This window comes from Mycteria americana, chromosome 5 (genome assembly GCF_035582795.1).
Source record: "Mycteria americana isolate JAX WOST 10 ecotype Jacksonville Zoo and Gardens chromosome 5, USCA_MyAme_1.0, whole genome shotgun sequence".
In the NCBI taxonomy this organism is placed as follows: Eukaryota; Metazoa; Chordata; class Aves; order Ciconiiformes; family Ciconiidae; genus Mycteria; species Mycteria americana.
In genome coordinates, this window is record NC_134369.1 from 20,045,512 (window position 1) to 20,071,260 (window position 25,749).

Sequence of the window (25,749 nt, forward strand, 5' to 3'; positions counted from 1 at the left end):
GGGTCTGTAGTAGCAATAATGAAAGTACTTCAGTATTTTCATAAGTGTTTTTAATTTGGTTTCACTAGAGGTATACAGAACAGTTAAAAAATAGTCTTACTTGAGAATATTTTCCTTGGCTATTTCATTAAAAAATTATCAATCCAAAAATGTATAATGTACATAAACTAAGATGAGAATGTAAATGAGAGATGAGAGAAGTTCCCAGTGCAGCACCATGCCAATTATATTTTAATGTTATGGACTACTGATGGATGCCAATGTGCAAGATATATATATATATGCATAAAATCTATTAAATTTGACATTTCTTTGAGCCTTCCTTTTCAAATTTCCTGATGCTTGTCTGTTTAAAATCTATTTGAAATCTCATGCCTATTGAAAAACTATGACACCAGTTCAATTTCCTTTTTGCAAATAAACATAATGCCAATTTTTTGTGATCTTGTAAAAGAAAAACTACAAAATTCTATCCAGTATATGATGAAAGGAGTGGACAGGTTTGAGAGCTTAATCAGAATTATCAAAATGGAAGTATTATGTGTAGAAAGTTATTTATAATCAAATAAGATAACACTTACATAGGTTACACTGTTAAAGAATGATTTAAATGGGTATAGTGAGAATTATGTCCTACAAAGTTGAGTCTATAATAAAAAGTATGGGATGACAGTGTTTTTCTACAAATTCCACATGCGTGTTAGTAGCAGGTGTCTGCAGGCTTGCCAGGCTCTGCGTTCTTATGAGTGCTTGTAAAGACAGGCTCTGATGTAACTAAGTATTTACAGAAATACAAACACACAAGACATGGTGCAGTTCAGGTTTCAGACTTGTATGTTTGTACATCTAAGTGCCTGCATGTGATCTGTCTGCCTAAAATACCATTTTAGTAAGTGAAGCCTGGAGGTACACAGCCATTGGAGGACTACTTGTGAGATCAGTAGTCCTCTGAGGGGCAGCCTCCTGCTGTCTGCCTTCCCCAGCAAGCTGTCATAGGGCATCCATGGTCCAGCATGCAAGGATATGTGGCTCTCCATCTCTTTAAAGCCGCCTTCTGCCCATGAACCAAATTCCTTCACAATGTGCTATGACAATTGATCAATTACTGTATGTTAGCAAAAGTTAATAAACCAGTAATAACTAAAACTAGTGAAGCAAATATGCTCAATGAAACATTTATTTAAACAGTGAGAAGATCAAATAGTAGGAGAGACACTCAGACACATACCTCACTCACACATGACTCATTACAGTTATGTGCTGTGTATAGCCCAAGCCATGGCTACACTAGAGAAGTTGTACTCCCATCCATGTTCATGACAGCTGACTTGCAGGAGAGCACCCATCTTGGCTGAGGTAACTCATGAGGATGGGGTCATGCTGACCACTCAGCGTATAAAATTACTTCAACTTAGGTCCAGCAACAAGGGTGAGACTCCAGTGCTTCTTCCCTTGGGGTTTTGATGCTGTCTCCCTTGAGGCTGTGTTTCTGCACATAAGTTTGCCTGCTGGTGGCTGTTCCTCCTGGTTTTTTTGGAAGGATCTTGGCCAAAATAATACAAAAAGTTTATCTAGATTAAGCAATTCATCTGTCCATATTTCATTCAGGTTTTTGTTACTGCACATTTTGACGCCCTTTGGTAAGAGGGCATTTTTGATCTTTTTGCAAAAAAATGAAACTGTACATGGCAGATACAGACAGGAGGGGTCACCTCAACTAGCGGCAAAATAAATTGTCAAATTTCTCTCAGTCAGCTGTTTCCATCAAAACCAGCAACTGTTTCAAAGAAAAGATTGCATTCTCTCTAGGTTTTTTTAGTATGCAAATCTCATCGCATTCAGATAATTAAAATGCTTGCTGTAATAGTTTTCACATTTTATTGCCTAATTAACAGCAATAAAGGCCACACTAAATCAGCATGAATCTGTAATTTCAGCACTAATCACACAAGTGTGAGTGTCAGCATCATAATGAGATGCACAAATCTGGAGGTAATGAGGCTGTGGCTGTCTGGGAAATTAGAGCAAGTGCTGGCACAAATTGTACAGTGAGGTTTATTCCCATTTTATTAATTATATGCTTGCACAGGGAATCGTAACCAACTCAAATTACTTTAATTTGTGAAATTCATGCTCCGGCTATGAACTTGACATCTGAGCATGAAGTTGGGTTCCCCATCCCTCCCTCAGTGCAAAAATGACAACAAAAACCCCCAATGCCCTAAAATGTTTGTTTAGATGTGAAGACTTTGACATTCTAGTATGCTAGGGTATTGCAAAGCTGATGGCAGCAGTGTTGCACAATGATCATTTAGTGGTGATAGTACTGTCCTACTATGTAGGATGTCAAGGCTTTCTAAGGTGGAAAGGGGTTTCAGTAATGTTGAAGTTAAGAGTATGACAAATAAAAACATTTGGGGTGCAGATAATGACTAGTATAATGTAATTTCGTCTCTTACCTAGTATACTAAGCCTCTCTGAACTGAAAAATACCAGCTTGACTGTTTTTGGTTAAGCAAAAGCAATAGTTTTGCATTCTAACAAACTGTTGCAGTGCTACAGACTAAAAAATACTAATTCAAACTTGTTGATTCATATAAGGTTGGTTGGTTTTATGAACAGATCATGCAAGTTCATCTGTGTTTTAGATCAAGCTGATTAAATGATTTGTTGCTGATTCTATGCTGAGGCTGTATAACAAACTTCTGGGTAATTTGGAGGTTTATAACAGTGCCTGAATTAACTTTTTGAAACATATACACATTTTATGTTGATAGCCAAGGATGACAGTGATCTTTCTCACACTGTAATCTTTTATAATTAGTTAATATTCAGTACCCAAATATCATACCTTAAACTTTAATTCTAAATGCTACTAGACTGGTACATGGAGGATTTACTGTAACATGCTCACAAAATCACTATTCATTGTATCTATATTCAGTTTTTATATTGCATTAACATTTCTAACCAAATAGTTGATATCAAATCTACTATCATTGCCAAAAGGATTGTTCACAAGGGGTTGAATGAATTCTGTTTCCTGGGCTCTGTTTGTCATGATGTTGAGAAGTTGTAAAGGTGCCAGTGAGGTTAATGATTATCTTCAGTAGCATGATAAGCATTTTACAGGAAGAACACTGACAATCCCACAGTGGGTAACACATAATTTATTCTCTTTCACTAGATAAAGGTTGGTACTAGCAAGTAACTTCTTGAGTCAGGAGTTAACAGCTAAAAAAGTTATTTCCAAAACCTATGGATTCTTCCTCTTCTCTAGTCATATTGAATGCAGTGTTAATTTTCGTACCAGCCAACAGTGCTATATTCATTAAATTTGAGAGAGAGATACTATTTCCAGTTTCAGATAGTCACCAGGAAGAGCTGTTGTATATTACCTTATAATGGGTCAAGTTCTTGGTAAAAGACTGTATGAACAGCTATCTTGTGTGTGAAACAGCTATATGTTGTTTTAGATGAGAACTATCTTTCAGTCAATCACAACAAAACCTTCATGCATTTGACTGCATCTTTGCTTCATACTGGCTTGTGGTTTTACTCATGTTTTCAATCTTGTTAGGTCTCTTACTTCTTTGCATTAAAGGAAAACTGTAGCCTTTTAAAACCTACAATGGTATGAAAAGTTGCTTCTCCATCTGGGTTTTCTTAATCAGCTGCACTTACTCAGTACTCTGCAGATAGTCTGTGTCATTAACCAGCATGTGGGGTTTATCAAGATACAACTGAAAACATACTAATGATTGTCAGTGCAAACCCAATTGTTGTGGTTTAGCCCCAGCCGGGAACTAAGCACCACGCAGTGGGAACTAAGCACCACCCGGTGGGATGGGGGAGAGAATTGGAAGAGCAAAAGTAAGAAAACTCATGGGTTGAGATAAAGACAGTTTAATAGGGAAAGCAAAAGCCGCGCACGCAAGCAAAGCAAAGCAAGGAATTCATTCACCACTTCCCATGGGCAGGCAGGTGTTCAGCCATCTCCAGGAAAGCAGGGCTCCATCACGCGTAACGGTTACTTGGGAAGACAAACACCATCACTCCGAATGTGCCCCCTTCCTTCTTCCCCAGCTTTATATGCTGAGCATGACGTCATGTGGTATGGAATAGCCCTTTGGTCAGTTTGGATCAACTATCCTGGCTGTGTCCCCTCCCAGCTTCTTCTGCACCTGGCAGAGCAGGGGAAGCTGAAAAGGCCTTGACTAGTGCAGCAACGACTAAAACATCTCTGTATTATCAACACTGTTCTCAGCACAAATCCAAAACAGCCCCACACCAGCCACTATAAAGAAAATTAACTCTATCTCAGGTGAAACCAGGACACCAATACTCACATCTTCATCTGCTATTAACAGATGGTATTAGAAGAGGTTCGTATGGTCTTTCATAAGACTTGCTGACTGCTACTTTAGAAGAAAATTTTCTCTGCTTAGTTTCCTATTTGCCAAAACTTGCTCTTGTGAAATTTGACTTAAAGTTTAACAAAACCATGATTCTGACACATACCATAAGGCTGGCTGTTCTGTCTTAAGATGCCATCTGTCAGGATCCTTGTTTTTAGGTTTCCATTCCCTGGTAGAAGATTTTAGAAATCACAAAGCTCTCAGGGTTTTTGCCCTAAAAGGGCAGGTGATAGACTGCAGTGTAACCCACATAGTCAGTGGCTGCGTGCTCTGCTCTGAGCTTATCCATAGGCTTTGATGCATAGCAGTCATGTCCTCTTGACTCTGTCTTAGGAGAAAATCTTTTAATGGAAGTTACGTCTTTTTCTCAATTTTTGTTCTCCCTCAGATTTCCCCACAAAGCAATTAGATATTTTCTGAATTCACCCTTGTTGTATAGCTGTACATCTTCTGTGACCTTTTCCTTGGCTTTGAATGCTCTGTTGACCATCATATTGCTTTGGAATTTATTTATTATTTGCATCCCATTACTGATGTGCTGAGACTCAATCAGGAGCTGAGACTCAATTTTTTTTTTTAAAGCTTTGCGCATCTGTGAATATCTAGGAGACTTATGAGGCTTGGAAACAAAGCACAAGGGGAAAGGAAACTTCAGGATATGTTTTATCTTAATATTTATTTTGTATACTGATTTAAATTCTCTTATGCAATATATTTTTTTCAGTTATTTTGGTTGGATAGAACAGAGGATGTTGATTGGCTGGAATATCCCAAAAGCTGTCAAAAAGTGCCCCATGACATTGTTACCATGCGTGGGATGAATTACATCTAGCCAGCATGAAGCTCCTAGGAGCTTCAAGAGTTTCTATTTATCTCAAACATGGAACTGAGATCCAAGAGTGTGAATTCTCTGAAATCTCACAGAAGCAGAACTGTAGACAATATTCTCTTCCCAGGTTCTGATACACTGTGTCTATGCAGAATTAGTATTGTAAGGATCTTCGTAAATTTGTACACTGCACTGGTGGAATTCTAGGAAATGATTAGAAAACAAGTGAGAGTATAAGAGAGTCTGAAGTAGAAGCAGCAGCTCAGCACTGAGAAATGAATCTGGTTTTTTATGTACAACTTAAAGGTAGCAGTGCTAATCATATATCTAATTATTACATCTTTTCTTCCTCTTCCCTTGCCCTTCTATGTAAGTAGGCTTAAAAGGTACCTTTTTGAAGGGTAAGAAATATTGGAACACTATTAAAAATTGAATACTTACATTTATTGGTAGAGATGATCTAAAGTAACATGTTTAAGACTCTAAAGCAGTAATATGAATTGCAGTTGACCTAGGTTTTTATGACTTGATAAGCTCATACTGGCTTTGAAAGACCTCAGGCTTTTGTACCATAAACTATTATTCTGAAATGTGATTATCCTGTTGAGCTGTGGTTAAAATTCTTTGTTACTTCATTCATTATTCAGAAGACTGTAGCCTTAATAGTAGCTTAAGCTACATGTCATGTATTTGTAATGCATTAATTCACTTTCAGCATTGATCAACACTTAATGTATAATTAGCAAGCAGATTTTAACAATCTGCTAGGACGGTACTCTCTGTTGCATAACTATTGTGCTCATATCTCACAAAATCCAGGGCAGAGAGAGGCCACAGGAGAAAGATTGTCATTACTGCACTGTTGTTGTTTAACAAGCAAAGATAATGTGTTTCTGGATTTCAGAGTGTAATATTTGTGCGTTGTATTAATATCAAGTTGGTACTGGAAGGCAAAGTAAAATGGAATATGCTATGTATAACACTGGCTTTAGAATTTGAATGTCAGGAACGCATACCTGTGCTGCATAAGGGACATAACAGTTTTAAAATGAACCTTAGATGATCTATAACAATAACTGAAATTAGATCTCTCTCTTGTGTGTATGTGTATTTTGTTGTCTTACAATACCTTTTGGCAGCAGGATAATTGGAAGGTCTAAAGGGACTTGGTGCTAGAAACAGCCCCCTCCCTTTATTCAGCTTGCACACTTATAAATAAATTCACAGACATGAAAAGCTGTTCTCAGCTGTTGTGCTACTGCTCTTCACACAGAACCTTTAAGAATGAGTACTGTAGAAATACCTACTTTAGAGCAGTGCTTGAGGGCTTCATCTATTCAGGCATACAGTGTTTGAATATCTACAGAAGGAATAGATGAATGAATGAATAAATAAATAAACACTATATGCATTTGCTTCTTAGGAATTTCTGCAAGTATAACCTTGTTTCAGAAGAATACTTGGCCTGTGCTCTTGACTGTTGAAAGCCTGGGCACTGCTGCCCAGAATGCGTATTAATAAAATAGCTGTACTTGGTTAGTGTAGGTTTGAAACCCTGAAATATATACAATATTCAACAGTTTCTAACAAGCAAAATCTTGATGATATTCCTTACATTGTATTGACTTTCTGGGTTGCTCTGAGAACACTGGAAGTGTTGATAATCTCATATGGACATCTGCAGTACAGCATGGCAGTCAGCTGTTCATATGCAACAGTTAAGAGCTGTTTTAGTGAGAAAAAATACACTCTTTATGTATTTAAACACAATTTTCATATTATAAGCAATTAGAGTAAGTTGTTTATGGAGAAAATTAAAAGTTTCTGCACATTAAACATGATAATTTAATCTCTTGAAATAGAATTCAAATAAAATGACATCATCTCTAATGAGGACTGTGGAATATCACCATTCTTATAATTCCAGCTGGCCAAATGTTTGGTTGCTAGATATTTTTCAGTGCAAATACTTGCTTAGCCATGTAAGGTTGTGAAACAGCTGCAATAAAGGCTTGAACAAAGATGCTGTAGTAATCCCTGGTCAGTCCATCAGAGCACTGACTTCTGAGGTCACTACTTATCAAACTAAGACACTTGAAAGGCTTTTAATTTTTTAATTTTCCACATGTTTTAAAAAGATTCTTCTGACTGCAGCTGTAACCTAATCTAGTGTTTCTCATAGGAACTGTTAAGAGGCAAGAACTGCTGTGTTATCACAGGTGCAAAACTGCAGTAAGTCTCCTGTAAAAGGAATATCAGACAGGCGGTGTTCAGGAGTAGGTGCTACTGTATACATGGGAAGAATCACAAGCATCACTGACAGCAGCAGCTGTAGCAATTAGCCAATTAAACAGTTTTTACTGATGATCTGTGATAGCTAAGAAACTTCTAACAAGCTATAAAACACCCCATGGATAAATCTTGCTATTAACAGGCTGGATCATAACCAATACTTATTAATTGTAACTAACGTTATTGTTTGGAAACGGAAGGAGTAAGTGGACTGTATGCCAAATGTAAGAGTGGAGACATCATTCCAAATAAATTCTGGTAGTTTAGGGAATATTTATAATTTACTTCAGCAGATAAAGCAGTCTCTTTGAAAAGCAGGGTTTGGGGGCATCTTTTTAGCTTTCCATGTCATTAATCCAAGGATGAGACTTCCAGCCATGGAGTTGCAGCACAATCACAGAAAAGCTGATAGAGAAAACCAGGCAGGTTTGGGAGGATAGGGGCGTGTTTTCTATAGTTCCACATGACACAAAACCATCTTTAAGGAGAACACTGTTCAAAAACACAGGGCTTAAGTAACTTTAGTAACTACTTGCCTGGTACTGTTTTTATCTGATGGGCTGAATGTTATTTTTCTCAACCAAAATGGTTATTTAATGTTACACACTGGCATTTTGGTTTTTTAAGGATAAATAAATAGAAGGCTAATAGGGACATATTTAAGGATTAAGAAGTTGTAGAAAGTAAAATGTTGATAGATAAGATATCATTTGAAGTTTAGAAATACCATACACAGTAAAGAACTCAAGAAGTATTTAATCAGTCTTACTGTTATAGGCTAAATTCACTGCATTTCCTAGAATTTCAAGTGGGTGACTGATATAAGATGTAACTGTGAATTCTTGGGAGGTTCTTGCCAAATTTTCAAATGGTGTCAACGTTAATAGTTTGCATTTTTTAATTTCTGATGTGACATTTACCTGTGGTTAGTCCAGCATTGTTATTTCAGTGATACCATTACCGAAATGTCAGTTCAGCTGAAAATTCAGATTGTTTTTCAGGGAAATTGCTGTGATCCATGTGTATGCAGGTATGTACATCCAATTATGCACTTAAAGATGGAAAAGAATTTTGCTTAATTTATGTCCTCTTTTTAGCTCTACGCATGAAGAGCACTTAACTCGATGTAACAAAGCTCATACCTTAAGAGTTCAAACATGAAATTCTTGCATGAAAATGTAGGCCTCATAGGTAATGTATGTCTTTAATACAGAGTTGTTTCATGTCCTGGAGGGTTTTTCTTTATCTTCCTCATTGTTACAGCATTCTAATGGAAATTTTCTGCACCTGAAGTAACTGATGATCTCAGTATTTTTGTAAATATTTGCTTGAACGCTTTATAAACATTTGTTACAGTCTGCAAATGTTTGGAGTTGGCACTAAAAATATTTGTAGGTATAGCTACCAGAGAAAACACTCCCAGTGTAAAGTATGTGAAAGACAGTGTTACACAAAAAAAACCCCTCACTTACCAGATGAGAAATACTGCAACAAGAAAAGAATCACACCTATAACGATCACGGCTGTCCCAGCAAAAACTTCACTTAGGCTACAATTCTTGCTAGAAAATTACCTCTGGTTTCTTGGCAGTGAGTTAACTGAAGGTATAAATAAGTGATAAATAAAAGCCACTCTACTAAGAAAAGTTTGGAGTGAAATCTGTACTATGACAACTTAAGACTTATCTGCAGGATGAACAGAACCAATATAGAGACTGTAGGTAAACCAAAACAGTATTGGCTTCAGTTGACTTCAGCAGGTCTTTCTTGCTCTGAAGTCACTATAAACACAGTCTAAGGTCAAAACAGTAAAATGTGTAAAATTACACTTGGTGGTAATTATCGTTCCATCTGCTGTGCAGTCAAGTATTTAAACTTTTTCACGTGAGCCATAACCAAATCTTTTATCTGGTGCATGTGTTCCAAGAAATACCGGAATGAGTATGGTTGGACTCGATGATCTTAAAGGTCTTTTCCAACCTATATGATTCTGTGATTCTGTGATTCTGAGTGGCTAGGTGGAGTAAAAGAAAAATACATCTGTAATAGCCTGTTCCTATGAAACAGAATGAGTACACAGATAAGTTCTCCAGAACAGCTACCCAACTCTTTGAGATAAGTTGAGACGTTTATTTTCCACTTGCAGTTCTAATTAATGTAATTAATGCTGTGAGAGTTCCTCAGGGATTTCACAGAAAAATTATGTCTCTGCCGCTGGGACTTACCTAGGAAACTCTTTGCAGGAGCTGGAAACAAAAAGCTTGGGCAAGCAATGGAAGTGATGGCACAAGCACCACTTGGTTCTGTTGCTGTGTGTGCAGATTGCTGGGTTTGAAGTTCACCATCATCCTTGTCCTCATACCTTTGCTGGGTCTCCGTTGGTTACAGTGCTGTCATTCTCCTTGCCTCCCTGATAGTTTTCTTGGAGGCAGATCCTTGTTTGTTCCCCAGTAACGGACTGTACCTTGCAACTGGCTTCTTTAAGTTCCCAGATGAGCATGTATCCTGTGAATTCACTGTTGGCACACACTCTCTCTGAGCTCCTGTTGTACAGTTTCATTTTGCAGTTTGTCTTACCAGATATTTGTGATACTTACAGGAAAAACAAACAAGTAAATACCCACTGGGACTTGCTAATTGGTCCAAGAAAACAAACACTCTTCACTTTAGCTAGAAAAAGAAACAAACAGAGGGCAAAATAATAAATGTCTGTGTATTTCTTAGGGTTTTACTTTTCTCAGTGAGTATTATTTGAAGTTAACATCAGAGCATCTAAAAGTTCATTATTTCCTGCCTGCACATAGTTTTTACTCTTCTGCTTAGAAAAAAAAAAATTGTCCCTTTGCTATTTTCTCCTCAAAGAGCCATTATGTAACCCCTCCTTTTATAATCCTTTGTCTCTTTTTATCTCTCTTCCCCAGGCAGCCTTGTCTGAGGATCAAAGTTCATTCATATATTTAGAGCCTGTTAGAATTTAAACATAAAGTGAGTTTTGTCTTGTGTAGCGAGTCCTCCTCCAAGGTTGCTCCCTCTGAATAGCTGGTCAGCAAATGACTCTTTATTGCATCTGACCTGGGAGACCAGATGCCGCTCTGATAGAGAACTGCAGAGTGTGTGCGCCCTGAGGCCTTAAGTAGCATGACATTTTCATAATCTTAAGCAAAATTCATAACTTAGTGACATTTTCTGAATTGTCAGAGGTAGTTGATGGAAATGCATCTTGAAAAAATGAAATTTAAAAGATTTATTGGGGGGTACATTCTATGATCTGTACTGCAGAAGGAATGAGAAAATGTTCTGAAAAACTTAGTGTGATGTTGCTTTTGGATAGAACATGGATGGAATAGCAATGCAAAAGCTTGTTAATGCAAGTGAAAGCAATGTGGTATTTGCAAAGGAATGGATGTGAAAGAAGCAAATGAAGACATGTCTATTACTTTCACAAAATGAAGTTTGTCAATGCAAGAATTCTGGAATCCATTTCTGTTTAAGTCTATAAATATTGCACTTCATTATGAGGAGACAGACTGCATGCATCATAGCTTTTAAATTGCTATTAAACAGCAAAAATGTGTTTACAAAGGCAGAAAAGCAACATGAGGTGCACTGGATTGTTCAATTTCTGGTTTTCATTTGGATTACATTTGTAAATCCTATTTCTCTACTTTGAAAGTCTTCATTTTCTATGTTTATATAGCTAACGATGTGTTATTCTTTTCACTTGCACAAAATCTGATCTCTATCTGCAGTTGACTTGCTGGAATACCATAACACTGATTAAAAATCACAGCCATTTTATCAGTGATCTTAAATTCCAAGTATTAACAGACTTTAATTTGGAAAAAAATATGGTCATGTTTAATGACTAGTTAGTGTTACAGAACCCATATATAAGTGATAAATCAGGGCTCACTCTCTTTTTAAGGTGCTTCTCGGCGTATTTGTATGGTGTATGTTTCTAAAAAGCAAACGTTGTACCAAATTTCAAAACCCTTGATCCTTTAAGTATATTGTACAATCAGGTTGGCAGATTATATCATTAAGATGCCAGGTCTGCTGCAATTAAAAGAACCTGGTTCTATTTCTAATGCTTTTCTAAATACTGTAAAATTAACATGCTTACTTAGATTTACTTTGGAGTTTGGTATGTCTCCTGGCAAGGTTTATGCACCAAATCAGCACTTGTTGGAATACAATTCAGTATCTCATCTGCTCTTTTCTAATTCTTCCCCAGCCCACAAACTTTTCTGCTGATTGACAGGTTCTATTAGTCTTGTTCCCCTATGGAGATTAAACCATGACTAGTGGAACTGTGCTGCAGACTTTTTCATTTCCTAGATGTCTGTCTCATCTACTGCAATGGCACCTACTTGCCCTGTGGGAAAACAAAATTGAAATAAGTACTCAAACCAAGGTAAGTTTTACATTCACCTAACTGATTGCAGTATTGATGGGCAAAGTAACACAAATGATTTCTGGTTTGTTATTTACTTCTTGGTTCAAGGGGCTGTGTAGCAGACAATGGTATTAGCTGGAGATTGGTCAGAGTCTGGTTAAATGTGACCCATACAGCTGAATGTTGCTGTATGATTTGTTAAAATGTACTTGATGCATATCATAGACTTACAAGCACCAGAACTGGGAACTGCATTCAGAATACTTTATAAAGTGAGTGAAACAGTTTATCACTTGTAGTTCATGTTTCTGTGGTCCTTTCTTACTAATGTCTAATATTCTGTTTGTCTTCTTGACAACTCTTGAGTGCTAGACTGATACTAACAGAGAACCACCTATAGAAACACCAAGGTCATTTTTCTGGGTGATAACAGCTTATTCAGATCCAATACTGTACTTTTCTCATAGTTATTATTTTGTGTTTATTGGCATGAGATTTTGGTTGTGATTTTACTGCCACATAATTCATTGCTGTGAACTTCTGCAACTTGTTTCAGTCAAGTTGGGTTTTAATTGGCTCTGAATATTTTCATATCATCAGCAAATTTTGCACCCTTGCTAATTGCTCCTTTTTCAGATTTTTATGTATATAGATTGAACAGCAAAGGTCACAACACAGCCATTTGTGAAATGCTGTAGCTTACTTCTTTCTGTTGTAAAAACAACCACTTGCTATTGCCAGATAGAAAGTCCATATGTCTACTAATTTGATGAAAAAGCCTTATTCAGTGCAGAACTATGGATTCCTACTGGTATCTTCTTCCCATCTTGAGAGGGTTTGAAGTCCAAAAAAGCCAGGCTTCTGGATGTCATAAATATAAAGTTATGGCAACAGTTCTTAGAACAGCTGTTCTCTCTTTCAGTGATGCGTCAGTATACCCCATATTATTTGCAGTCTGCCTTTGCACTGCCCTTAGCAGGAGATAATGCCTACGTCCTTTGGTCACACAGATTAGTCTCCTTACGCTAAAGCAGTTGTTGTTTTCCAATGCTGTAATTTCACTTGCTCACAATTAAATCTACACAACATGCTCTGCTCTCATTTACCTGCTGACAGAAAATGAATAGAAGAATATTGTAAGCTGATGGGCCCATGCATAACAGTTCTTTGTAAGTGACATCACATGCCCGCTTGGGTGCTTAACCTGAGAATGCTCAGATCTCGTACAATGCTTATGCAGCTCTTTCCTGTGTATGGGCCGGGCTGAGGACCTTGGAGAAACACTGCCCACCAGTCATAGCTTCGCCATATTCTTTCTGTTGATCCCTCTGTAGACTGTACATCAACCTGTAACTGGAAGTGACTGGACAGTGTGCAGGTATTTCCCAGCATTCCACTGCCAGCAAAAGCAAGTGACATTCAAGTTTTGAGTTTGAAACACCTTCACTCCTCCTCAAGCTTAGCGTTGCAGAAGGGCATGAACATCATTAGGCAATCTTTGAATTAATGATTTTTTTTCATGAGTGAATAATGCATAAACCCAGCTCTTACTGCTACCAACAATCCATGTTTTGTAATGAAATATGCATTTCTTTTCTATTTGAAAAACCTAAAGTACATTCATTTTGTGGGTAGTGCAAAATTTGTGATCTTCTTAATTATTCATTTCAATGTTTAAGTTTGTAGGTATATTTAAATGACATGATAGATGACCACCCTGTCCCTTACCAACCCTTGAAATAAAATAAGATAGATTTGGAACTCTTAAGGCCTGAACCTTCTCTTTTCCCAGTCACTTTAGATATGAGCTCTAGAGTCTGCAAGCCAGGCTGCCCAAAGCATTTGGGCACTTAGTTCTTACTGAAGTCTTCTGTAATGAAGGATCTTAATTGAAGTGAAACCTGTGAAAATGTTTGAGGATCTATGCTTCACCACCTGCAAGGCAGTGCTCAGTGTATTAGAGGATCAGACCTAGCATGCAAGTTTTGTGTTACTGTGCCATGTGCAAATCAGAGATAGAAGCATTTGATTTGTGTTTCTCAGCCTTATATACAAGTATATAAACAAGGCTTTATAGTCAGTATTTTATTTATGCATTTTGACGTGAGGATTTTTTAAAAAGAACATTTATCTTGGTAATTGATATGGAGGAATAGAAATTTAGATTTAAGAAAAAACAGTAATAAGTAATGATTTATCAGATCTGGATTGTTATATCCAAATGATAAACAAGAATAGCCATGTAGTGCTTCTGACTTTCAGGCTTCCTATATGAATGCCGCTCTAGGTCCTATAACTTTGTTTTGTGCAATTTATATGCTTTACAAATGATATTTGTTGATGGCATTCTAAACAGGACACTTAGAGAAAATTTGTACTGACTGCCATTTAGAGTAATCAAAAAGGGAGATGAAGGGATATATATTTGGTTTTAATAGGGCTTCAGGTTTTCCCTGGGATAAATCCTCAAGTATGTCTTTCAGACACTATTTTCTAAATATTTCAGTTTAAAATACTTGATATTTTTAACAGTCAGTTCTTTGGAGGCTGTGCACACTGATTTTGAAACAGTCAATTGCAAACTGCAAGATACAGTTCTTTCAGCTTGCTGACCTTTGATTGCAGCAGCCTGCCACTGTTCTCTTTTTCCTGAAATGAACCAGCTTGACCATGCATACACTTCATAAACCACTCATTTGAGACTTATCCTTGATGATTACAGTTGATTTGCCTGAAATAACTTAGCAAGACATTTTGCTGGATTTAGAGGGGTAAGACTGTACTTTAACTTTGTTACTTAATGTTTTTAACAAGGTTATATTGTTTTCTGATTCAAAGTTGTGAACTGCACACTCCTTCAGTTAGCATGATTCTTCCAGCATGCTTGTGTTCCTCTCTCCTGCATTGGACTGCTCTCTGGGCTTTGAGAACCTATACAGTTGTAGATTTCTTTGTTCACTTATTCCTGTATAGCTGATTTTATGACACAAAGAAATATTAAAAAAAAATATTTTTTTTTGTTAAACATTTTAGTAATGTTCCTTTCACTCAATGTACTGTCACTGTAGGAAGGGAGCTGCCCAGTATTTTGCCCAATGCAGTATTATGCCCAGTGCCCAGGTGCACAGGTAGCTCAAATGCAGCAACTAATGCTGTCACAGAATGAGTGTTTAACACAGTGTAACCACTAGACTACAGTGTGCCCTCCCAAGTAGTTTCTTATTTCCTGTGAAATCACATTTAAATTCAACCATTGTCCTGTCTGACACATCAGTCTTAACAGACCATATATTTACTTGTACAAGGTCCTCTTCTGCATTTGACCTGGTTCAGCTAGGAAGTGTTCCACAAATTACTTAATTCTCTTTGCTCACATGCCTCACCGGGACGGCCAATGCCAGAATGTCACTCATCAGCATTTTCTTTGATGTATTTAATGTTCTGTTAGTGAATTAAAGCTGAGTTTGACATTCAGTGCATAATGAATGTCTTGGGTGCCACTTTGAGGTTCTGTAACAAGGCTCTTGCTGTCCACTTCTATTTTGCATCATCTGGGAGGCTTGCTGAGGATCAGACTTCCTTCCCTCTGCTGTGAAAGTGCCCTAAACCAGACCCCTTTACTGTTCAGCTCCAGCTGTGAAAGGCTTGATCAACAACTGGTAGCTTTTTCTTGAATGCTAATTTTAGAGATTCTCTAGTTGGCTATTTGTGGCCAAAGAAAAACTGAAAAGCTTTACAACCTTCAGGTATCTTACTGTCAAGCATTACCTTTGGTGCCTGTCAATTTTTGCCTTTTTTGTAGGGTATTTAACCTATTCCTAATGCCTTTGAAAAGAACATAGAAGGTAGCACAGTGCAAGCAGATAAATCGTTAGATTTAATTTTATTTTCTGTTAAACCTTCTCTGCTGGGATTCTGTTTCAGAATTTTAACCAAAACTTCTGAATTCCCATGAATTTAATTCCCATGTCTCAGTTATTGGCTCAACTGGACTTCAGAGTTATATTATAATGTGCTTATAACTGGGAAGACTGATCTGAGTACTGCTGTGTCCAGTGTTGTTCTTTGTCTTCCGAATGTTTGTTTGCTCAGTTCTTTCTAATGGGAGATAGTAGTGCTGGTGTTCATTAGGCAGCATGACTTTCCTGACTGTTATTTTTCCAATGTCTTATTTTACCTTTGGAGTTTTTCCCAAGTTTCAAGGAGGTAGCTAGTATTTCAAGATACTAAGTCATGGATTTATTGAACTATAAATATCAATGAATGCCTGCAACAAGGTAATTAAAAAAAACCTTTGTATAAAGATCAGTATCAGTCACATTGTTTTCATAGAATAGAATAGAATCATAGGATCATTTAGGTTGGAAAAGACCTTTAAGATCATCAAGTCCAACCATAAACCTAACACTGCCAAGTCCACCACTAAACCATGTCCCTAAACACCACATCTACATGCATTTTAAATACCTCCAGGGATGGTGAGTCAGCCACTTCCCCGGGCAGCTTGTTCCAATGCTTGATAACCCTTTCAGTGAAGAAATTTTTCCTAATATCCAGTCAAAACCTCCCCTGGCACAACTTGAGGCCATTTCCTCTCGTCCTATCACTTGTTACTTGGGGGAAGAGACTGACACCCACCTCACTGCAACCTCCTTTCAGGTACAACAGCTACCTTTCAGGTAGTTGTAGAGAGCGATAAGATCTCCCCTCAGCCTCCTTTTCTCCAGACTAAACCCCAGTTCCCTCAGCCACTCCTCACAGGACTTGTTCTCTAGACCCTTCATGAGCTTCGTTGCTTAGTTGAGAATATTTTCTAATGGTTGCTAGCTTGCTATTTGCATACCGCAAGGAGTTTTAAATTAGTTGCCTTATACAGCTAGAAGAACAGGGTGAAATCAGACTTCCACCAATCAAGGATTGCTGCTGAATCCTTCGTGGTCCTTTCCTATGTTAAAAAAATTCCAGAATTTCTTTATGAACAATACATACAAGTTAGATCTGAGTCTCTTTATGTAAGGCTCTACAAGAACTTTGGAAGTACTTCGTGTGGGTATGATACTCAGTCTGAAGTTTCAACGTGTCTAGTAAATGCAGGTATAACCTTGTTTTATGACGGGGATATTCCATGTTCATAAATGACTTGCCTGTAACCATAAAAGAGAGGTAGGAGTAGCAAACCAGCAACAGAGTATTTAACTCTGATAGCTGTCCTATGTGCTAACTCCTAGGTCCTGCTCCCTCAAGATTTACTAAACTGATTCAAGCAAAACTTGCTCTCAACATCTAGTTCAGCCTTGTGAAATCATCATGAACTTCAGCACGCAAACTAGGTATTAATGTTTCTTATGAGTAGTATAGTGAAAAATATATTTTATTCCTCTGTCTCTACAAATATAATCCACCATGTAAATTGAGTCATTTTTGTTCACATCTGGTATGAAACAGAATTTGAAGAGTGATGATTTTGTTTTGTATTCCATTTTTAATACATGCGGGTATGTATATTGCCTTCTTTAGTACTGATATTTTAATAATCATGCTTATTGGTGCTTTAATTATTTTCCAATCCTAATGTTTCTATGTTGGCCGTTAAGCCTTATATACAGTTTATCTTTCCTTAATCTATTTTGAGTTCTGAAGATTATTATAATTTTCAATCTCTGTTCTATCCTTTCCTGATCTCTTTTTCCTCCTTCTCCTGCTGTATATAGTCTCCCTCCATGAGTTTCTTCTGTCCTTGATTACAGGCTAGTAATCCCTCCTAGATTACTACAAATGTAATGACCTTGGTTTTGTACTGTGCTTTTCTCTGTGTTTGTTTTTAGGAGTACACATTTCTTTCAAAATTAACTATGTGCAAAATTTAACTCAAAATAATTCAGTCACACTGTTTTCTAATACATGCTTGGTTTACTAATGATCTCAATTCTTAAATTCTTCCAGAGGTTTCCCAAGACATGCTTGTGAATTTTAGCATTAAAAATACAATCATTTTAAACATAAGGTTGAAGTGTCTCACACATTCTTGGAACTAGAAAATGTATTTTCTTTAAAACTAGAAAAACCCATTGAGAAAAATCCTTAAGCAAAATTCTTATGAGAAGCAGCTAAAATTTTACAGAATACTTCAGAAGGTAGCTGGAGTTGTGAGAATCAAACTTGATTTTCTTCAAAAACAGGTAGAAGGAACAGGAGAGATAGAGGAGTGTACCATTCCAATGACATCTGTACCCTGCCGTATTTCACTTTGGTTTTTTGCAGAAGACTCAGACTAAGCACCAGGAAATAGTAACTCATATAAATACCCATTTGATTTGCAGAAATAAACAGGAGTTCTAAATTCAGCAAAAATACTTAAGCATTGCAAAGGTAAAACTGGGTGACTGAAAACTGCAGGAATCTTAAGAACTCAGGGTAGATTAAGGAAGGATGCATGAAAGCAAGCATGTATTAAGGCCCTTATCAAATGAAGTTAATGTGCAGAATAAAGTTAGTAACTAATACATTTAGGCCAATTTATTTCTATCCACCCATGGGTAAACTTAATTTTGAAATCACTGGGGTATGCGCTCATTTATTTTACAATAGAGCATATCTAAAATATATACTACCACCCTTGCCCTGGATGTTTTAAGTCTCCTAGAAATCAGATTGCTGCTTTGTAAGTATAAAACTACTCTTTGAAATTACTCTTTGACCCTTTCTGTGAAGCTTTTTTTCTGAATTAGAAAGTTTGTGTCTTTCTGAAATAAACAAAACAAGCAAATGTGCTCAGGACCTACTTAATTTTTTTTTTCCTGTGAAAGGTGCAATATGTATTTTTGTATTGTACATCAGCACATGCATTTTCTATATAATTTCTGAACTTTGTAGAATCTGCAAGTGTTATGAGCTACTGAAAATGTCCCTCTTATTTATGAATTAATATAGAACTTACTGAAGTGCCAAAAGCAAGTATTTCAGACATACTACTGTATCACCGTTGTTGTGTGTATCATGTTTCCAAAGGTGAACGTTTTTCTCACTTTCCTGTAATGCAGATAAATCTGACTTTTCATCTTTGTTTTGGAGGTACCCTGAATTCTGACACCATTTAGCAATAGAATTAAGATCTTACATGTGCATATTTAGGATACTCATCTCCTGGGATACAAGTTATTATTCAGGTAATAATTCCTCATAATTATAATTCAGTTAGACTTGACACTTGGCATATAGTGTGGCTGTTCATAATGGACTTTTAAAAATGCAGTAAGGGGAAGAAAGATAAAGATACACTGCATATAGACTGTAAAAAAAAAAAAAAACCAACCAACCAAAAAAACCTCACTGATCATTCTTTTAGTGAGAAACATTTAAAAATAGTGTGGTGTATTTTAGTTTGGTTCTGGAATACACTTTTTAAGTCAGTCTTCCATATCATCTCCCATTTCTGTTACTTTAATTCACGTTGCAGAGCAGTCTTGGAATATGAATTCCTTTTGGACAAGACTGAAATGGAAATTGAGCTACACGAGTGCATTTAGTTCACTCTCCTCATGAACTTTGAGTCTGTGAAACCAGATTAGGGCTAGTCCAAAGTAACTCCTCCTGAAACACACACTGTGTGAACATCCTCAACACCAATTGTTTCACTGTGCAAATTCACGCAGAGGAAGGAAGAGCCTATTTTTTCATTGAAGCAACTGTGTGCAGGATGTTGATGTGTTAGTGACAATCCTAGTAAAGAAATCTTTTTCTGGGAGTGAGTGTGGAGACCCAGGAAAGGCAAGAGCTTTGGTCTGAGGCTCTTTGCCTCTGAACTCATGACAAGAACAAGGTGACAAGGCACTTCGCATCTTTCACAGCTGTACTCTGGAACATGGTAAATAGAATACTAAATTACTTCACAGTAATCTTCTACGTGTATCAAAGCAAGTTAGCCCTTTGAGGTTCACAGATTCCAAGTAATTTGAAGATTTCTATATTTTCTTCCCCCCTCCCCCCGCTTAATACAGGATTCCAAAGAAAAGTATGGCTCGAATAACTGACTTCAAGTTTACAGCCCTTTGTACCTGTACAGCAAAAACTTCAAATACTTCTTAGTTTTGGCTTCTGCAGCGAATTTGGTTTACTATGTCTATTTATTTTTACTAAATGTATTTACAAGTTATCATCAAAGCTCTCAAAATTACCCAAAGATTAAGCAACTTTATTGTTTAAATTGAAATCTACCTATAACTTTACCTATAGAACATGTCAACCTAACTACAGACTCTTGAAATTTCCATGGCACCTATTAAACTTCATCCTCATTTAGTTTCAACAGAAGGAAATAAACTTGTTCTTTAAGTTGGAATCTAGTTACAACCTTGGCTTCTGATGTGATACTCAAACTGGTGAGCAAACTGGGGATTAATCAAGGGTTGTGCTTCTTGTAAATATTGAGGAATAAAAATGTTAATCAAGTGGGCAGTTACTTTATTTTTTACTAGTTCTATTAAAATTGTGGATTAAATCTGCTTCAAGAAACTATTTTGATAATAATCAGTCATTTACCAATACAGATGCACCATTTTTTACAATGGCAGAGTTCTGTTCCTGTGATGATTTTGAATACGTTGCTCTTGCTGGTGACTTAAGTTAACATCTCTGCCTTTTCCTCCATGTGGAAGATGAGATGTTCAGAAGGTTAATTGGACAATGATAGTGGGGCATTTAGAAGATGCCAGAGCATTATGAAAATAAGAGTTACTCCAGCTGTCCTTGAAAAAAATCTGAGGAGACCTTTGACAAATAATTGTTGACACTACTGAATTTTTCATAATTTTATAGAAAATTCTGGAATGGATAAAGTAGTCTTCATGTACCTGTAAGATATATTTTATACTATTTTCTCCATTAGCGAAAACTCCTATTTCATGTTATGAGAAAGCAGCTTCTTAATGACTAACTGTCTAACCAGGTTATCTTGCATGATAAATCAAAACAGCAAGGTTCATTAGTCTTTGTAATGGTTTGGAATACATAAATTACGGAAGTTATTAGTATGTTTTGCAAACAGTGATTGCATAGTTATATAAAAATACACTTTCAGTGCAGTCAAAGTTAAGCAGTCGAATAGTCAAGTTTAAGAGGTGCTGAAGTTAAATTATTCTGTGTTTGCTTGCGTTAATGAAAATCATAATCTTAGCTATTTTCAGAAAAAGATGTAAAGCTCCAGTTTCAATTTTTCAGTAATGGCCCATGCAGAAAGATTCTTTCCATACATAAGGACTGTATTCTTCAGTGTATGTGGGGGTGGAGTGGAGTACCATCAATAGTCTGTTAGTCTCCACTCCAGTGGAGACTTCAGTGTACCATCTGATGGTAGACTTCAGTCTACCATCCCACAGTCTAACGGATCTCACCTCTGAGATCTGACTTTCCATTCTTGACTAATGAATGTATTGTTTTCTTAGTAGCTGTGAAAATCAAACTAAACAGCAGATCACATAGTCTTCTATCCCCCTTTGAAAATACTTCAAGAGGCAAGTAAAATAGTAGTCGATGCTTGTTTAAATAGTTGTGGAAATCCTAAGCCAGTAGATTTCAGTACTGTGTGAAAAAATTTAAGATGTTTGTATTATACATAGCTGTCTTACCCTTCTGCAGAATGGCAGTAACATTGGAGGTAAAATGTAATGTCCCATATGCATCTGTTTCTAGCAAAATCAGTTTTGTATGTCTAAGTTGTTTTTAACCCTAATATATTTCTATCCTTTTAAAACACTTATTTGATCCTTTTCATGTATTTTCCTTTCTTTAAATATGATACATGTATATGAATCCTTTGATTAATTCTGATGCACCTGTTCTGTCAGCTGTTCTTTCATATTAATGCTGGGGTGGTAAAGATGGTGATATTGCCCTCATTTTTACCCCCAGAAGTTCATACAATATGTTCTTCTAAGAGCTTTCATATGAAAATATTCAAGTATGTTACACTGAAATATTTCATTGACTTTAAGATATGAATCTTTAAAATTCCATATTCGTTTTAAGAATAAAATAAGCTTAAATTTATTTAAGATTTAAAATCTTTTGAAAACAAAGCAAAACCTTGAACATGTTTTTTGTTACAGAATCAGAATGTTATGCTTAATAGTAGACACGCAATTTTACTTGTAAATTCCCTGAGATGCATCTGAAAATCAAATTAAACAGCAAAAAAAAGCTGTTGCTGTTTACACGATAAAAGATAACTAATTTTGACTACTAAAACATTTTGGGTTTGTTTCTATATTTTTGTGTTTCCTTAATTGTTATTAAAATATCTTAATGTTTTGAGTAGTTTCTTAATTCATAATTTAGCTAAATTCTCTTTTGGAAACACTTGTGGAACCAAATGCAGGTATTTGTGTTCTGCTAACACTGACTAGCAGAGGAGCAGAGGTAGGTTTTGCCTATTTGTTCAAGGAAAGAGAGATATGATTGATTTTATACTGGCCAAATGGTAGCTGTGTGTGGCTTTCTAAAGCTCTTATGAGTCTTGGTTTGACTCACTATTTGGTTTGCCTTGTTAAAGGAGTCGTAAGGTCAAGAAGGAAGGTTTGGTGATGAAGGTGAATATCAGACATCAGTCAAGAATTTGTTTTCTTCTGTTATGTTTGAGGTTGTAGTTAGTGACAGATAATACAGTTATAAAATGTTAGTGATTTCCATCAATTTTAATTATAAGAGCTGAACCTTTTCAAGAAATTATTTAGCCTCTGGGTAAAAACAAACATGGATACCCTGTGTTAGCTTTAAATTTGAGTATCTGGTAACTCAAATGAAAAGGTAAGAAAATTTGGATATGTTACTTGTATTTTATTATAAACAACATGGATCTGTTTGCTGGAATGAAACAGTATCTTTGGTTCTGTGAAGCTTGTGTATTGTCTTTCTGCACTCAAAATCATAGAACCAATTCTTTACAGAATGATGTTTCTGTATATAAAAATTGAGCACCTTTCTGAATTCCTTTTGAATTACTCATCCTTTCATTGTGTTAAAAATAAAATTTGAATCTGAGCGATTGACCAAATTCAAATGGCAAGCAGTATAATTTACATTAGCTATAAGCTAGAGCAAAGTGCTCCTGAAGTTGCACAATCTTGTCATATAACGTACTTCCCTAAAACTGCTCTTGCGTTAACTTGATAACTTCTTAGCTTCCACTTTCCCTCTGTGACCAGGCATAATTTGGGGGACACAATGAAGATTATCTGGAATCATGTAAAGAAATTTCATGAGTCTTTATAATTTTCTGATATCCGTCTTAAATTATTTTTTTTTAGACATCTGCTAATGCTGTTGCAATATTTCTGAAGAAATATTTATACATCATGGCATATTTAGTTGCTGCCCTTGTAGGGGGAAGTAGCTGTTTTATTATACAAAATCCCCACAATGACTGACTGGATTGGTATTGCTTTCACCTAGTTTAATTGTAACATTATCCCAGACTTCTGTCTTTCAGAGGAAGAACTTGTTTCCAGGTAGATTCTTTATTTTAATCAGTGGCCTTCCCACCTCTGTCTTAATCAATTAATGTTTATGCATCATCCTGAAGTGTGAAATGCTGTGATAATTTGATGGTTTTATGAATTCTTTCAGCACTCTTCTATTCAATATGTTCTTATTTTATTGTAGGTACAAATTGCAACAAAGGATGATAGGTTTGAAAGCGGGGTGCAGTTTAAAACTGTTCTGCCGTGGGAGGAGAATCTGTAATACCTGCCAGTCAAGTTCATTAAATTATGTTGTTATAGCAACTGGTTAGCCTCTTCCATACTTAAAATATCTTGTGTCGAATAATTAGTACTGCTTAACTGTATTTTACTGCAAAAGAGGCAAGTAATTAAAGAGGTTCTTGCAATGGCTATGGGGCCAGAAAGGGTCAGAAACCGCTTGTAATTGGAATATATTTCGTGAATATAGATTAATAGGTCTAATAATCTCTCTCTTCGTTCCCCAGGATCCTAAAAAGTATCCAGCATGTTTGAATTGTTGTTGCTTGCTCAGAAACATTAACGGATACAAATTAGCTCTTGGCCCCACTCTTTTTTTTTTTCTTTTGTCTCATCATCTTAAGAAACCTATAACATGTATGATGTATTTAGACCTTCCCTGATGTGATATCCACATAGACAAATGGCCCAATAAAATCCATTTTGGCATTTTCAGTGTGTTTCTCTGTATTTTGGTTGTCAGTTGTGTGTTGCTGCAGGTTCTTTCGTTTTTCCTCCTAGTTTGGTCCTCTGCATGGAAACTTTCTGAGCATTTGATCAAATACAGCAGTCATCATAATCGACAAATGTAGAGCTTTTGGGGGGAAAAGATTACTGACAACCTAATATTTGGGGTTTCAAGTCAGCAAGTGCCAAAATCAATCAGAAAAACTAGTTCAACTGATCCCAGTTATGGAATCAGAGCTTATTGAAAAGCCAAGAACCTGCATGGTCCGAGGAGGTAATTTTCATTTCTCTTCAGGAGGACTTCTGGATTTGATTCACCAACCATTTTTTGATGCTGAGTACATAATCCATTATCTGGCAGTAATAGTTCTGTGCTTGAAGAGAAAACTGTGCCAGAAAACTGTGCACAGAAAACTGTGCAATAGCTATCCTGTAGATTACAACGTGTGTAAAGTAGTACTGAGGTTTATTGCAATAGCTGCAGTGGAAAATGAGAGGAACAGATTACAGCCCTCCACCTTATGTAAAAGTAAGTACAATTAAAATAATACGCAGCAAAAGCCTTACCATTCCCAAACATAGGTCAGTAAGTCTTTCAGTGACTTCAGGTGGAACTTTTTCATCTAATCCAAGCACTATTCTCCATGTTATTCATGTTCTTTCATTGTAGGGCTTTGCAGTTTTACAGTTGACAGTCCCATCTGTTTCTTTTCATCTTCTAGCTTTGCTATCATCCTCTTTTTATATTTTCTTTATTTAACAAGGTCATTCATACCTCATCTCTGTGCATATGACTGTAGCAGGAGCTTGTGATTATTAGGTAGGTGGGGCACAGGGAGTTATTCCCAGGTGGCACCTCTGCCATATGGTTTTGAAATGGCTTTTTGCAATGAAAAGTAAAGCTTTACTTCCCCCCTCAGGCCTGCCTTAAGGTAGAAAGGTTGACTAACTTGTGGCAATGAACCTATTCAGTATCTTGCCAGACTTAATTCAATGGAATCCGTTTTTTTTTTGATTAAAACAATCAAATGCTTTTCTTGAGCCTTTGAAAAAAGCAATGTTCACTGATGAAATCAGAATAAAAAAGGAAAATGATAACGTTTTTTCCCCAACAGTTGTTTCTAAATTGTGCTTTTTAAAAAAAAAAAAAAAAAAAAAAAGAAGATATTGTTTCTTCATTCTATGTTGTATCAGTCTCTCTTCCACTATGCTTTTAGTAATGGATGCCTTGCAGGATTTTTTGCTCTTTAATTTTGCTTTGGGCTTTCTGGATTCGCCTTCTGTGACATGCATATCATAATGTTTGTTAATAGTTAACTTGTTTAGATTTACAATTAGTAAGTGTTTAAAGGACATTCTTCCTCTATTAATTATACAGCTGTACCGGTGATTACTCTGTGTGTTGGATGACTTGTGTAGGGAATGCAAAGTGATAGTATTTTGAAAGTGTTATTGCAGTTTAATATATTTGCATATGGAACCACTTCAGATACATAAATTCCATACTGTTTTACCTTTAGCAGTATACCAGGATAAATTGTGAACACTTACTGTCTGAATTTGCTCAAATAATTGCAAAAAGCAAACTTCTATCATTCAAACACAGCAAAAGGAT

The 25,749-nt window shown here is 36.4% G+C and overlaps 1 protein-coding gene across 6 annotated transcripts in view; it reads left to right on the forward strand.

Annotated features, from left to right (window-relative positions):
- Positions 1-25,749, forward strand: part of CHID1 (chitinase domain containing 1) — a 131,453-nt gene that overhangs the window by 88,287 nt on the left and 17,417 nt on the right. The window contains exon 11 of one of the 6 annotated variants that reach the window (XM_075502367.1): positions 8,637-8,715. The exons of the other annotated variants lie outside the window; for them this stretch is intronic. Coding sequence (XP_075358482.1) covers positions 8,637-8,700 — 64 coding nt within the window. The 3' untranslated portion in view covers positions 8,701-8,715. Of the gene's footprint in view, positions 1-8,636; positions 8,716-25,749 lie in introns of those variants that run through there. 6 annotated transcript variants of the gene reach the window in all.